The sequence below is a fragment of the Manis javanica genome, chromosome X (assembly GCF_040802235.1).
Source record: "Manis javanica isolate MJ-LG chromosome X, MJ_LKY, whole genome shotgun sequence".
Lineage (NCBI taxonomy): Eukaryota > Metazoa > Chordata > Mammalia > Pholidota > Manidae > Manis > Manis javanica.
The window spans coordinates 141,155,894-141,169,121 of NC_133174.1; the positions used below are offsets into that span (position 1 = coordinate 141,155,894).

General features: G+C 45.5%; 2 protein-coding genes and 2 non-coding genes across 6 annotated transcripts in view; 1 reads left to right on the forward strand and 3 right to left on the reverse strand.

Annotated features, from left to right (window-relative positions):
* Positions 1–351: 351 nt before the first annotated feature.
* Positions 352–11,982, reverse strand: DKC1 (dyskerin pseudouridine synthase 1). Its single transcript, XM_017648307.3, has 15 exons — positions 11,773–11,982; positions 10,952–11,019; positions 10,424–10,510; positions 8,992–9,083; positions 8,593–8,777; positions 7,980–8,044; positions 7,467–7,593; positions 7,108–7,238; positions 6,542–6,685; positions 4,744–4,864; positions 3,744–3,862; positions 3,199–3,302; positions 2,640–2,718; positions 1,622–1,747; positions 352–1,220 (listed from the first exon to the last, which is right to left on the reverse strand). Exons 1-15 carry the CDS (start codon positions 11,786–11,788, stop codon positions 1,155–1,157), a joined length of 1,530 nt encoding a protein of 509 aa, XP_017503796.1. The 5' UTR covers positions 11,789–11,982; the 3' UTR covers positions 352–1,154.
* Positions 2,799–2,926, reverse strand: LOC118973673 (small nucleolar RNA SNORA56). The gene has a single exon (XR_005063165.1). It is a non-coding gene; the product is annotated as a small nucleolar RNA SNORA56 (small nucleolar RNA).
* LOC118973672 (small nucleolar RNA SNORA36 family) lies at positions 6,875–7,009 on the reverse strand. The gene has a single exon (XR_005063164.2). It is a non-coding gene; the product is annotated as a small nucleolar RNA SNORA36 family (small nucleolar RNA).
* A 98-nt stretch (positions 11,983–12,080) lies between the features above and the next one.
* The window catches only part of GAB3 (GRB2 associated binding protein 3), a 117,339-nt gene continuing 116,191 nt past the window's right edge, over positions 12,081–13,228 (forward strand). For 2 of the 3 annotated variants that reach the window (XM_037025027.2, XM_037025029.2), the window contains exon 1: positions 12,092–12,371. The gene's annotated coding sequence lies outside the window, so the exon portion shown is untranslated. Of the gene's footprint in view, positions 12,372–13,228 lie in introns of all 3 variants that reach the window. The other variant, XM_037025028.2, reaches the window with a different exon arrangement.

Here is a 13,228-nt window from a genome sequence, read left to right on the forward strand (position 1 = left end):
TCTTCTTTTAGCTCTCTTCAGGGACATGGTCTTTAGAAGACCCACCTGACTGACTGCCCAAATTAACCTATGTCTAGAAGTAAAGACTCCACTCCCTTGTTAATACAGTGGAGTACCAACAACTCCTCACCAACATCTCCACCTCCTGCCAGGCCCCTAATATTTTATACCTTTCTTCTCTCAATAATTTTGAAGATTGCTGAACTTGTGATGATTACTCTTTATTAAATCTAGTCAATGTCTTGAAGATTCCAGAATATTTGATCCCATGCCAGGTGATAGCCCATAATGACTGTTCCAAGACATAGAACCAGAGAAAAAAAACTAACCAAATAAAGGAAAAGCATCAAATTTCAAATAGGACATAAAGGTCCCCAGGTTTTTAATAAAAATACTTTTTCTGTTCCACCAGTTTGCAATCACCAAATCACCAACAATTAGAAAACCCAACAGGAATACCTTTAAAAAACTTGAGTACACTTTAATAATTACAACTTCCTTTCTCAGCAGTGACCAATTATCCTTTGAAAGTAAATGAGGGCTAGGAGAAGCACACACACAAAGGTTTTGGCTTATTGCAAACACAACAGCCAGATGGATTTAGGTGCATGAGGCTGCACACACCAGGTGGGAGGTGCACAGGGGCCTGCTAGGCCAGGACTGGACACACACAAGATGGAACGTGAGTCCTTGCCAGGCTTTAACAAGGAGGGCAATATAGGGTGAGATCCATGGTCGTTACATCTTTTTTACGTGCTGTATACCAATGCATTGAGTAATTTCTAGTAACATTAACTGGAAGGAATCAAAAAGGAGAGGAGGACTGGCATGTTAAAAATGGGCACCGGGCATAGCTGCTCGTGGTCACCAGCCAGTGCTGGCTCTGCAGGTGAGGCTTCCCAACTCTTCCAGGCAGAGAAGTGGATGGTGTCAAATCTGCCACTTTCACCCATATCCTTACAGTAGGACAAGATGGGATGACCACACCAGGTAACATCACTGAAGTCGCAGGTAGCAGCTAAAATGTGCTGGAACCCTGTATATCCTCTTTCTTGGGACCTGTGTCCCATTCCCTCAAGAACAAAAGAACTGTTTTCTCAATAAGGCTTTAATTTCTCCTCCCAACTGGACACAGCACTTCAAGTGGGGGTCCACTACTCAGAAACCACTTCCACTTTTATTTTCTTCTTCTTCTTCTTCTTCTTGGTGGTGTCACTGTCCTGGGAGAAAGACAAAGAGAAAGCTCACAGCATCTGTTAACAGAACCACTACCATTCTCCCAAAAGGAAATAATAAAAGTTCCACATAGTCAAGTAAGATCTGTAAATATACTCTCGGCTGAATGAATTCTGCACACAACACAAAGCCCCGAGCTTTTTCAGTGATGCCCCAAATAGTGCCTAGATAGAACCACTCAGATTCCCAAGCTACACATACTGCCCACACGCCACCAACAATTTTATCACATGCTGAGGCCGCTGTCCACCGCGCAGGGGCAGTGCAGAGCAAAGGCACTCTGGAAGACGGGGCAGCTCCCCAAGCAAGCAAGGCAGCGGCGGCTGGGCACAGTCCGTCCCTTCCAAGGACGAAGCCCAAGCACGTTGAAGACACTTGTGCGCACCGCATCTCCCGGCTCGCCTGCCCTCTCTCCTGCAGCTCTGGCCTTCTTGTCCTTCTTCTTCTTTTCCTTGTTGATCAACTGGGCAGCCCCCGGACTGGTCTCATCACTTTCACTCTCGCGCTTCCGCTAAGGTGGAAACAACTAGTCAAATGTTAGATCTTGGGCAAAAATGGATGAGAAAGGTTCAGTAAGTCAGAAGGAGGGGAGCCAGCAGAAAAGATCCTAACGGGATCAAACAGGAAGTCATCACCTTCACAAGGCCTTAGTTTACAGTTTACCAAGAAAAGATGGTCTCTTCCCCAAAGACCAGGGAGCCATGGACACAGCAGGAGCGCAAAGCAGCAGTGTGGGCTTGGGGACTATAAGAAGTAGGACGACACGCCCTTGAGGAGTGCTCCCACAAGACGTCAAAGGCAAGCAATCGGGAATTCACATTTGGCAGGCCCAAAGCAGGCCAGGGGAAGCTCTCCCCAGACAGCTCATTCAAGGTCACTCTGTCTCCCAAGGGCCCAAGAGTTTAGACGTGTCATTCTGTGCTCTAAAACCAACCAATGCTCCCCAACCCTAGGAAGCCAGGCTGTCACCACCAGCTTTGATTTTTGAAATACTTGAGCAGGTGCTGCCTAAAGGTGTTTGTCCATCTTTGTCAGTCATTTTGCTCCCTGTTGAGTTTCAGACAGCTCTGATTTCAACATAACTATGCTGCCACTTGACCCAGGGTGGGGGGCCACAGTAATGTTCACCCCCCCACTCTGTTCCAGTGTTGTCTCTGCTTGTGAGACAGTCTGATTCCCAGACCCACACTCCTCCCAGCAGAGACAACAGAGAACAAGTTAGAGTCTGGTGAGCCGAAACTAGTGCCCTGGGATGGGATACAATGTCTGTGTCCACGGTGCACACCCCTGGGCAGGAAGCCCTACCACACCGAGGCAGGATACATGGTTGGACTGTAGAGTCACCAAGACAGGCCAATCATTTCCCAAAGCACATTCCAAACTTGTCACAGCATGCCACTCACCTTTGGGGCCTTTACTGCTTCGGTGACTACCTCTGGGGCTTTTACTGCTTTAGCCACCACCTCTCTCTTCGCAGAATCACTGGCAGAGGAGATATGGCAATAGGTGAGATTCACTGAACAGCTTTCCATGGGGATACTGCTGCATCCACAGGTAATCCATGGTATCTGGCAAGTCTAAAGCCACCACATGTCCACCATGCTGGACAGAAGAACTTACCACTTACTGTTGCAGACTGATTCCCTCTAGAGTCCCATGAGCCAGGCTAGAAGGGATCACTGCTCTGCAGGCCCAATTCCCTAACTGGCCCAGGCAGTCAAGGCTGAAGCACCAGCTGCTACCCTGCAGCCCCCACGGCCTTATGAGCCATCCCATGGGTTCCCATGGTAGCCTGCATTTAGCGAGTTTCTCCAAACCAAACCCCTCCCTCTTCTGACAACCCGGGCACCATGACCTCCCGTCCTCATTCATAGTTGACATACTCATCCAGTAAGTCAGCATGCTGCATCTACCCTTCTGGGCTCTCCACCCTCCCATCCCCAGTGCAGTCGACTCATTCACCTGTAGTCAACATACTCCTGCATCCAGGTGGCAGGCGTGCTCTCTGTGGGCTTGCCATGCTTGTCCAGCAGTCCCTGCTTGATCATCAGCCTCTTCTGACTTGCCTAGTGGACCATCAGGATTTTGACATCACGGTAGTGTCAATACTTGACGCAGGTACTAGGATTGTTCCAGTAAGACTCCTCCCCATCAACATCTAACGTCCTTTGCACTGGCATGGCTCAAGTGGAGATGCCTTACCCACGTCAAACCCTCACTGTAAACTCGAGGTACCAGGCACATCTCTACACTTCTCAGTAAGACCTCAACTTGGCTGAAATTCACCATTCTATCGTGCAATTTGAGTGAAAACCATCTTCTTCACCCCATTAGACTTAAAGTACAGTTTGCAATGGGTCTATTTCTACTCACTGCAGATTCCCCAGAGCCCAGCACAAGGCATGGCTGTGGCAATGGGGACATACCAAGTGAATATTCAACAACATAAAAAGCAAATCAAAACAAAAACAAAAAACATGACACAGTACAAATCCAATCCCACTTACCTTTGGACCTAAACCCCACTTCCGAGGGTAAGTGTCTCTCTCCATGATCACTCTCTTGATCTTGGCTACTATACCGTGGTCGCAGGTAGAGATCACTGCTGTGGTCATTAACGCAATAGCTGCAGTCATTGGGAAAAGATAAAAGAATGACTTGAAGGGGCAAAGACTTGACAACTGATGAGCCCAAATTCTGCTGTTTTACACAACTTTTTAAAGCCCGCTTTAATCTCTACTGCTTATTAAGGCTTTCTTTGTTACGGATGTTAATATGGAGAAAATCAACCATTATGGGAAGAAACTCTTTGAAATCATGTTCAATTTACCAAGTTAAAGAAATACTGGTACTATTACACTAACACCAATAAATCCTTCCTAGGTCCTCAGAACACCTCTTAATAAGTCAATCAGAGTGATTCATTAATGTGCCTAATTTGCAGCAAAAACAAAGCAGCATGCTTTCCTCATCTATGAGTGGGCAAGACAGACATGGAGGGCTCCAAGTTCATGGACAACAGCCCAGAAGGAAATGGCACCCCTCAACAATGCACCCTAAAGTTACACACATCAGGCGTGGGTTTCAGGTCACACACACGGAATGGCATGCACACCCCCTTTAGAGCCATGGAGCATTTGAGGTTTTAAGGGACAGTCTGATAATACCTAAGATTTCACAAGTTAACTGCTATTAGCAAATGAGGAGTGGACTAAAAGCTCTCCATCTCAACTACTACAGTCATTTACTCCCCTTCACTGATGATTTCCCCATCTTCTCACTGGAGAGTCAAGCTGTTGAGACATGGCTTCCACAAGCAGTCAGTAGGAAAGGGGGAAACCCCACTTACCTCATCACCTGTGCCCATCTGACATGGCCCTTCAGTGTGACCACCCCTCCAGGCCCCAAGGTAATTAGATCAACCCAAGGGGCCAGGACCTGCAGATCTGTTTCTTAGTAAGCCTGGCTACGAAGGCATGGAAGGAATGAGGGCAACTTCCCCCTTACCCATGCAGACTGCTTCCCCTTTGGTGGTAATGACCACGATCTCCTGATTGACTTCGATACCATCCTCATATCGGAGAACACCTGGCAGCATGATCTTTGCCCCATAGCAGATCGCGTTCACCTGCAGGGTAGCATCACCAAGGACAGGTCCAGCCACAGCACTAGCCCCTGCCCTACCCTCCACCCCTACACCAGACCAAAAGAAGACAAGGGAGAGGGGACCTGCTCACGTCCCCTAGGGCTCACAGCCTCCATAGCCAGTGCTCGCAGTCCAGCATACGAAGGGATGGAGAATATGAACAACCCCCCACCATAGGCTAGGCACTCCATGTATGTTGACTCAGCAGCATGTCCAAGAGGACTTTCAATAACTACTCCACCTATGTCCATGGGACTTAAAGATATTTTCATCTTGAACCCAAACCCAGACTTAGTTTTCTTTGATTGCTCTTCTCTATCCCTTATCACTAAGGGGAAAAAAAAACCCTGACAGAAGTGGGAGAACGTATTAGCTTTATTGGGAGATCTGGGTAATAATAGACCAAGTAACTGATAAGCAAGATTACTGAGGCCTGTTGAACCGATCACACACAAATTTTGACACATTAATAGAGCAATAAACACAAGTGCCACATCTCCCTGATTTCAGTGGCAATCAAAGCATCCCTGCCTCGTGCCATCCTGTCTTCATTAACCTAGACCTCTTTTGCTGACCATATTCCACCCTCCTCTTCCATTTACCCAGAAGCCACCAGTTTGACCCCAGTATAAGGAGGTATATATAGGACATTTGTGTTGTTCTATGTGATTAAGTTCTTCAATCATCATAGTGGCATTTTAGCATACCTCTTTTTCATTTTGTTTGTTATTACAAACTGTAACATACAAAAGATACATCATCTGTGTAATTGAAGATGTGAATATGAATAATGATCAATCTCAAATTATATCTATGTAGAAACTTACAACCTTCAAAGTTAGAGAAGTTTTTAGTGCTACATAGTACGTAACAAAATTTGAATATGCACTTGACCACAGAGACAATCTGAACTTTCACCATTAGAAAAGAAGGCCTACTTAGAAAATTCTGGATCACTTAGGAAGTGAGAAATTCATCCCTTCATATAAATAACTACTAAGGAGATCCAAACAGACATAATTATATTATTTACCTGCATCATTAGGGGGACTACTCTCAATGAAGTCATTTAGTTTTACACGAAGAAAAAAGGCTTGATAAGCTCAGTGACATTTATTTCATTGTTTCAAATTAGAATTTAAACAGAATAAAACTCTTTACTAAATTCCTAAAGAAGAAATACCATATCTCGGAAACGCTCTGGTCTCAACTTTTTATCCCCATCAAGATAACCTTTTCTAGCAATAATTGAAATAAATCAAGATTTCTTAGGCACATGTAGAACTACCAGGTTCCAGGAAGGCAAATTTTATGTACCACAATTTCTTGAATCAAGTTACTTACTCTGGAAAAACTCTTAACATAAATGTTTAATTTATTTACCTTATTCTGAAATGGAACCAAGCTTAGCAATAAACTTTTACAATATTTGGTTTTGATTTAATAAAAAGTTAATCATAAATGCTTCCATTATTTAAAGAGTGGAAGAATCCAGTATCAAATCTACAAAACCAGAAAAAAATAGTAAACACAAAGGAAAATCATAAACCTAAATTCATTGTTTCATCTCTTTAAGTAGAATGAAGTTTTCACAACACAGATCATGTCTCAGCTTTAGTCACAATTTGTCCAAACATGGACTTGAAACCCAGAACTTACTGCACTGTCTTTCATAACCAGCCGTTTATGAGATGTCAGTAGCTTTTCCAAAGGGTAAATGACTCTCCGCAGGTAACTCTCATCTTTGTGGTTGTCATATAGCCACTGGGCATCAAGCACATCGTGCATTGTCACCATGTGGTCCTGAAAAGCAGCCATGTATGAAAATTATTTTGTGCCATTTTATCTTAAGTTGTCCAAGGACTCCAAATTTCCAAACACCGAATCAATTTAGTCTTGTCTGCTAGTCCGAGCACATTAGTCTTCAGTCTCTTCAGGATCGCCTCTAATGGACATCTTAAAGTATTGAGGTATTTAAATCTAAGCAGGCATTTTTGTAGGCTGGGAGGTCAATGAATAAAGAGTAATGCTTTTGTTCAATCACCTCCCCTAGTCCATGTTTCAATGTCCCAAAGCTTAATTAACAGAACAGGGAAGCTGCCCTGAACTGAACTCAACACTTTGGAAATGGCCTTTTCCAGAACATGAGACAAGTGGGAGTTCCACCAAGGGCTGGAAGATATTAAGTGCCAGCTCTAAAACTTCTAGCCCCACCATGGTGTTACCTTTTCGCTCATGACTCCGGAACGAACCCGCCGAAGTTCCTGCATCTGACCTCCAACTCCCAATAACAAACCAAGGTGTACACAGAGTGTCCGGATGTAGGTGCCGGCCTCACAACTCACCCAAAAGATTCCTAAGACACACACATACACACAAGTAGCACATCTTCCCAAAGTAAACACATCACCAATTGAGAATCCCAGAGTTATTCTTTATCTGAGCCCATGAGATTAGAGATGATGGAAATAGGCCATGACCATACTATATGCTAATTCTTTTAACAAGAGAATGTAATTCTCAAGAATGCATTACCCACGTGCAGTTCATGTCAATTCAGTTCCTCACAGGCCCAGCAACCTACCCAGCCGTCTTTCCAGATCATACTGAATCATTTTGCTCTCATAGATGGTCCGTACTCGGAGTTGCCTCTTTACTGCAGCAATAAGCGGGGGTCGCTGGAATAAGGCACCTGTCAGAGTTTCTAGGGCCTTAGAAAAGAAAAGCACAAACCAAAGTAAAGACTCACTGCATGGACTCTCTGAAATAAACTCAAAGGGCATATTTTAGGAGTTTAAGAATAAAACTGAAACACAAAAGGCTTCTTTGAATCATTTAATATTTCAAATGCCTTTTCAATTTTTGCTCTTTCCTCAACTAGTGATGGCTCAGTACTGATCAGAACCCTCTCCTCAGAAGGGATGTGGCCAGAACTGCCCCTGTCATCTGCAGTCACCTGTCCAGGCAGGCTAGGGTAGCCCACTAAAAAGGGTGCGAGAGAGGCCAGGCAGAAAAGCAGACCTGTCCCCAGATGTCTAGGTGCTCAGAGACTCAAGTTGCCAAAAGATGTCCTCCCTACAATTATCTGCAGACTTACCCTGGAAAGTTGAGTCCCCCCTTCAATAGCATTGTGCAGCCGGACAATTCCCACATACTCTTTGCCTGAAAAATGACAAAAGAGTAGTCAGGTGTGGCCACTGAGTTTTCTGTATTTTTATGTGTGCCCATACCAATACAATTTTGCACAGTAGGAAAACCAAGCAGTTTGACCACCTATTCCTGTGAAATTTGCAACAAGACAGATTTCATGGCACAGACATGAGAAGAGGAATGAAGACACTTTCTCTTGTTGGAAATTAACTTTCAGCGTGCTGACAAGGACAGTTGGAACACCCAGTGTTGCCTGGAAAAAACCTTGCAAGATCAAGTGGGAGAATTATCCCAGGTGAAAATGAGGGAAGGGCACTTCAGGCAGAAGCAGCAGCATGGACTTAAGAGAAGCCTGAATGAGAAGCCCAGAGCTACACTCGGACACAGCTCTGCCTCGGTGCTAGAAACAGACCTACCAGATCTGGCAGATGACAGAAGGTACATAGAAACCAGGAGTATCCCTGCTGAGGACTTTTTTAAAACTAATGGAAAATCATTTCCAAAAGCCAAAACACAGAACGCCTTCCAATCTCAAAGTAGCCAACCTCCTCCGTACATACCTGCACTCTGTTGTGACTTTACCAGGCGGGTGGCTCTTTCTATGCACACGATCAAACAGCCAGTCACCTTGGGATCCAGAGTACCACTGTGTCCTGTCTTCTCTACCCGAAGTATTCGTCGGATCCAGGCTACTACCTCATGGGAAGAGGGGTTGGAGGGCTTGTCAAGATTAATGAAACCTGTCCTGGAATGAAAAGAAATTAACATGCCATCATCTCTGATCCTCCAATAAAAACTGAATCTGAAGAGTAAAGAGTATTAGTTCACCATGGGTACAGGCTATATGATATTCAGGACAATGCCATTCTAAGATGCCACTACCGTCTTAAATAACTAATGGCAACAAGTTATTCTGAAAACAACGAAGTTTGAATAGTGCTTGCTCCCAACACACCTACCTGATATAGTCCCCAATCTCCCTCTTCAGAGGATTTGAACCACAAGGAAGAGGTGTATAGTGTGTTGTCCTTACATTTAGCTTATCAAAATTCTAGAAAAGATAGAACACAAAGTAAACTTAATAAACTATTGACATATATAAACAAATCAGCACCATTAACCATGACATGGTTACCCTTCAAGTTCATGAACTTGGATTTTGCTCCTGTTTTCATTATCTGCTGTGACAGACTGTTAAGCCTTTATACTAGAAAATTTCCCATGAGTAAGATTAGCACACATTTGATCACTCCTCTAGAAACAGAGTTCTTTGGGATACTACAGAACAGATTGGGCTTTGTGGTGCAGGCTTACAAATAAGTAAAATATGGACTACCTTTGATTTTCTCAAGGACCAGAGAGCCAAACTGAGGACTTGCAACAATGATTCTCGAACACCTTCTCCAGATGCTCCCATCTTATGTCTGCTCCTTTTCACTCCTCCCTTGCCACACTCAACCACTGGTATGAAAAAGCTCCCCTCAGTTGAAGCCCATCTTTCATATCACCCAGTTTAGTTTCGTCATGGAACTTAACACAAATAGCAATTATTTTTCATCTATCTTCTACCCCTAGATTTTAAGTTCCATGAGAGTAGAGACCTAGCCAAGCTAATTCATTAGCACACTCCCCAGGGCCTACAACAGCAAAACAGATACTAACTGGCACACACATCTGGCCAAGGAGAAACTCAACTGTGTTGAAGTATATAAGCAAATCTCATCTTTTAATTCATAAATACTAGTTTATTAAACCAATTTGTCAAGAATATCTTGCTAACTTTTGCTACCCTCACCCTTTCTCCTAATCTCATCAGTGGTGTCCATTAAATCTTTTGTGAAATTTGTAATCCAACTCATTACTGAGTTAGCCGGTTGAAAGCCTAACATAATAGTTAATGATTTCTAGAGGCCATGTTACATACTGGGCACTACGGCTGAACATGTTTCATGGATTACCTCCCACAGCCCTCAGCTTGCCTTCCTAAGAGAAGATAACACGAGTATACAGCCTCAGAGTTGAAATAACTGGCCCCAGGTCACACATGTCCTGCCCCAAACTGGTCTGGCTCCAAAGTTCATGTTCTTAAAAGACTAAAGGAGTCTACTCCAAGTGTGGCCCACAGACTGGCAGACATCTATAAGGCAGAGTTAATTCTAGAAACTGAGAACTAATTGTTGCGACATTTAACTGCAGTCTACAACAGTGCTGTATGCACTGGAAATTAAATTAATAGCCTGGTCCTTTACCTCAGACACCTTCAGCATTGCTCTAGACTGTTTTATCTGGCATTTCCTAACTCAAGGATACCAGCATTAAGCAGTTAATGAACTGTTTAACACTCAGAAATAATGTAGAAGCTAGGCACAGACCTGACACATAACCACATACCTTTAGCAACAGGGGCCACTGAGATGTGTCCAACTGAGCCACTTTGGATTCAGGTTTGATAAGAAATTCTTCAGCGTGTTGTATTTCCTTCCATGGGAGAGAAACACACCCCCTATTAGACTTTCCACCTGATTTCTAACAATTATATCGCTACCATGGGAGTCTATGCTTTCCAAAAGAAACAACAGAGTTGTTTTCTGGCACCTCTAAGGTAAAGAGAAGAACTAAAGTGGGGTCTCAGAAGGGTAACTGACATTCCACCAAGATGGGTACAGATACTTAAAGAGAAAGAGGGATGGCAGGTCTGCAGGTGGGATAAGAAAAAGAATTCCAGGGAGAGCAGGTAGTATGGTCCACACCATTTAGTGAACTATACCTGACAGGAGACACTGAGGTTGGCCAGGGTTGTGTAGACAACCACCACTGAATGCTACCCATTCCTTATAAACCTTTAAGAACAGCTCTTTTCTGTAATTTTTATCTGTGTAGCTTTTCTTTCTAGTCAAAGCAAAGTCAAGTCCTACTCACTGCTACATCTTCTTCTGGTAACGACTTTCGCTCCTTTTTCTTCTTATGCTTCTTCGGCAAAATAAATACTAAAAAAAAAACCCACAAGATTTGGGAGTTTTCCCCGGAAATGAAGACAGCAAAGTCTAAAACAGAGAACGAAATCAGGGCAAGCAGAAAATGGATGCTCGGTCTACAAGTACTGGGGAAACAAACTGTGTAAGATCAAACGCGTGGGCTGCACGGCTCCGTAACTGACTGCCAGCAGTCGCACGTGTCGGCTTCCATTCCGCAGTCACCACGTGGCCCCAGTGGGGCTTACACATGCCGCAGAAGCGCTTGGCCTGCAGGCCCAATAAGTTCCTTAAGTGACCGATGAACTGACCTCATGGGCATGTGGCCTCTAGAGCTTTCTTGCGACTTGGAGCTACGCCCACGCCCGAGCCCCTCAGTCCCTTTTTCTCCCCTCATCGCATGGCGCTCACCGGGGCATCCGGGGTGGCACCGGCACAAGCGCTACTAGGTCTCCACAACCGCGGGGTCGCCAGAACGGCTGATGCCAGCACAGTGACACAGACGCTAAGAGGGCCGTGCAGTCGGCGGGAGGAACGGGCCTCGCAGCGCCATGTCACCGCGAGGACCCTTCGCTCTTAGCCTCACACGCGGTGCCAAGGCCAGGAGGCAAAAGCCGGCTGGAGGCCCGGAGGCGACGGGACCAGCTTGGCGGGTAGAGTTACCAGAGGGCTCGGCCCCAGCGCCGTCCCCCCCCCCTCCCCGCCTCAGCTTTCCTAGCTGGTGGAGCTGGCCCTCAATCTGGCCACCCGCGTGGGAACTACCCTTACCTTCCGCTTCCGCCATATTGCCCCGCAGAGCTTTCGAGCCGCGCGAGCCACCGCCAAGGAAGCGACCACAGCCTCCCACCGCCGTCAGGCCGCCCCGCTAGGACCCGCCCACCCGCACGCCGCCGTGTGCGTGCGTTGCTGCGAGGCGGAGTGGGGCGGTGCCAGGCTGGGAGTGGGGGAGAACCCCCAGGCGCGCGGGCCGGTCGCGCGATCTCATTGGCTGATTCTGCACCGCGGTGGCGCTTTCGCGCGTGCACTGTGGGCCCCGCCCGCACCCGGAGGCCTGCGCTGGGAGCGCCTGCGCACTCCGCTCCGACGGGCCGTAAGGTCCTGGACATGCCGGTGTTCCCTCACCTTTGCTGGGTGTCTTGCCCACCTGAGCGCCGGTTGAGTGCTTTGCTTTCACTCGCCGACCCTTTGAGGTTGGTATCGGTTCAGTCCCGACTGAAAAACGACATTGAGGCACAGAGAGGTTAAAAGCCTTTTGCTACTTGCACTTCCCATCCACTACAGCGACGCTGGGCAGTAGGAATAGAGTACGCGAGCCATTTGTGGACTTTTAAATCTTCCGGCAGCCACTTGGAAAAAAACTTAAAAAGGTGAAATTGATTTTAATAATGAATTTTATTTCAGAGAGCGATCCTAAATATTATCGTTTCAACATGTAAGCAATGCACAATATGAGTGGGATTTTTGTGCCAAGTCTTTATGTTGTGTTTATTACACGTAACTAGCACACCTCGATTTGACTCCACAACCAGGCCCCACGTCAGGTGCTCAATAGTCAGGTCACTTAGTGGCTGTGGTATTGCCAGGAAGTAGCGGCTCCTGGTTCAAGTCCTCTTCTGTCTTTGCCCTTCTCACTCCTTTGTCTCTCAAGCAGCGATTCGTAACCCAGCCTCTGTGAACCTGACTGATCCTAGTTAATTCTTTATTGTGATTGTAAATGGAATCTTTTGCCATTATCTTTTCTAATGAGTTGCTGCTGACAGAAGAGCACAGCTATTGCTTCTTTTCCATTCCTTCTCTGCCATCCAAAGATAAGAAATTTTTCACTTTTTACTGTGGTTTAAAAAAAAAGTGATTGTTTTTCCTAAGTTTTATTCTATCTAGAATTTATTGTGGTGTGTGCCAAGGCAATAATAACAATCTAAATGGACTTTTTATGCATAACCAAAGTCCGCAATATCAACCAATCCATGAGTAGTTCATTACTTCCCTCCTTATTCGGTAATGCTTCAGTGGTACATACTTCACTGAGTGAGTTTCAAGTATTCATTGATGGTTCTCCTATGGACTTCATCTTTCTCGCGGTGCTCCTCATCCGTTCCGTTAGCAAAGCCTGTCAGCTTTGTTTTCAAAAGACATCCAGAATCTGCTGTCATTGTAGTGCATGCCATCATTGTGGTTCTAGATTTTTCCAGTGGCCTCCTGCAGGTTCCCCCTGCTTCCACTT

Bases quoted from the DNA above. Each gene is read 5' to 3' on its own strand.
- DKC1 (XM_017648307.3), bottom strand. The intron at 10,511-10,951 runs GTGAGTAGGACT...CTCCCATGGAAG, and splicing joins TACCAGAAGAAGATGTAGCA to GAAATACAACACGCTGAAGA. The intron at 1,221-1,621 runs GTGCGCACAAGT...TCTTTCTCCCAG, and splicing joins CAGGCGAGCCGGGAGATGCG to GACAGTGACACCACCAAGAA.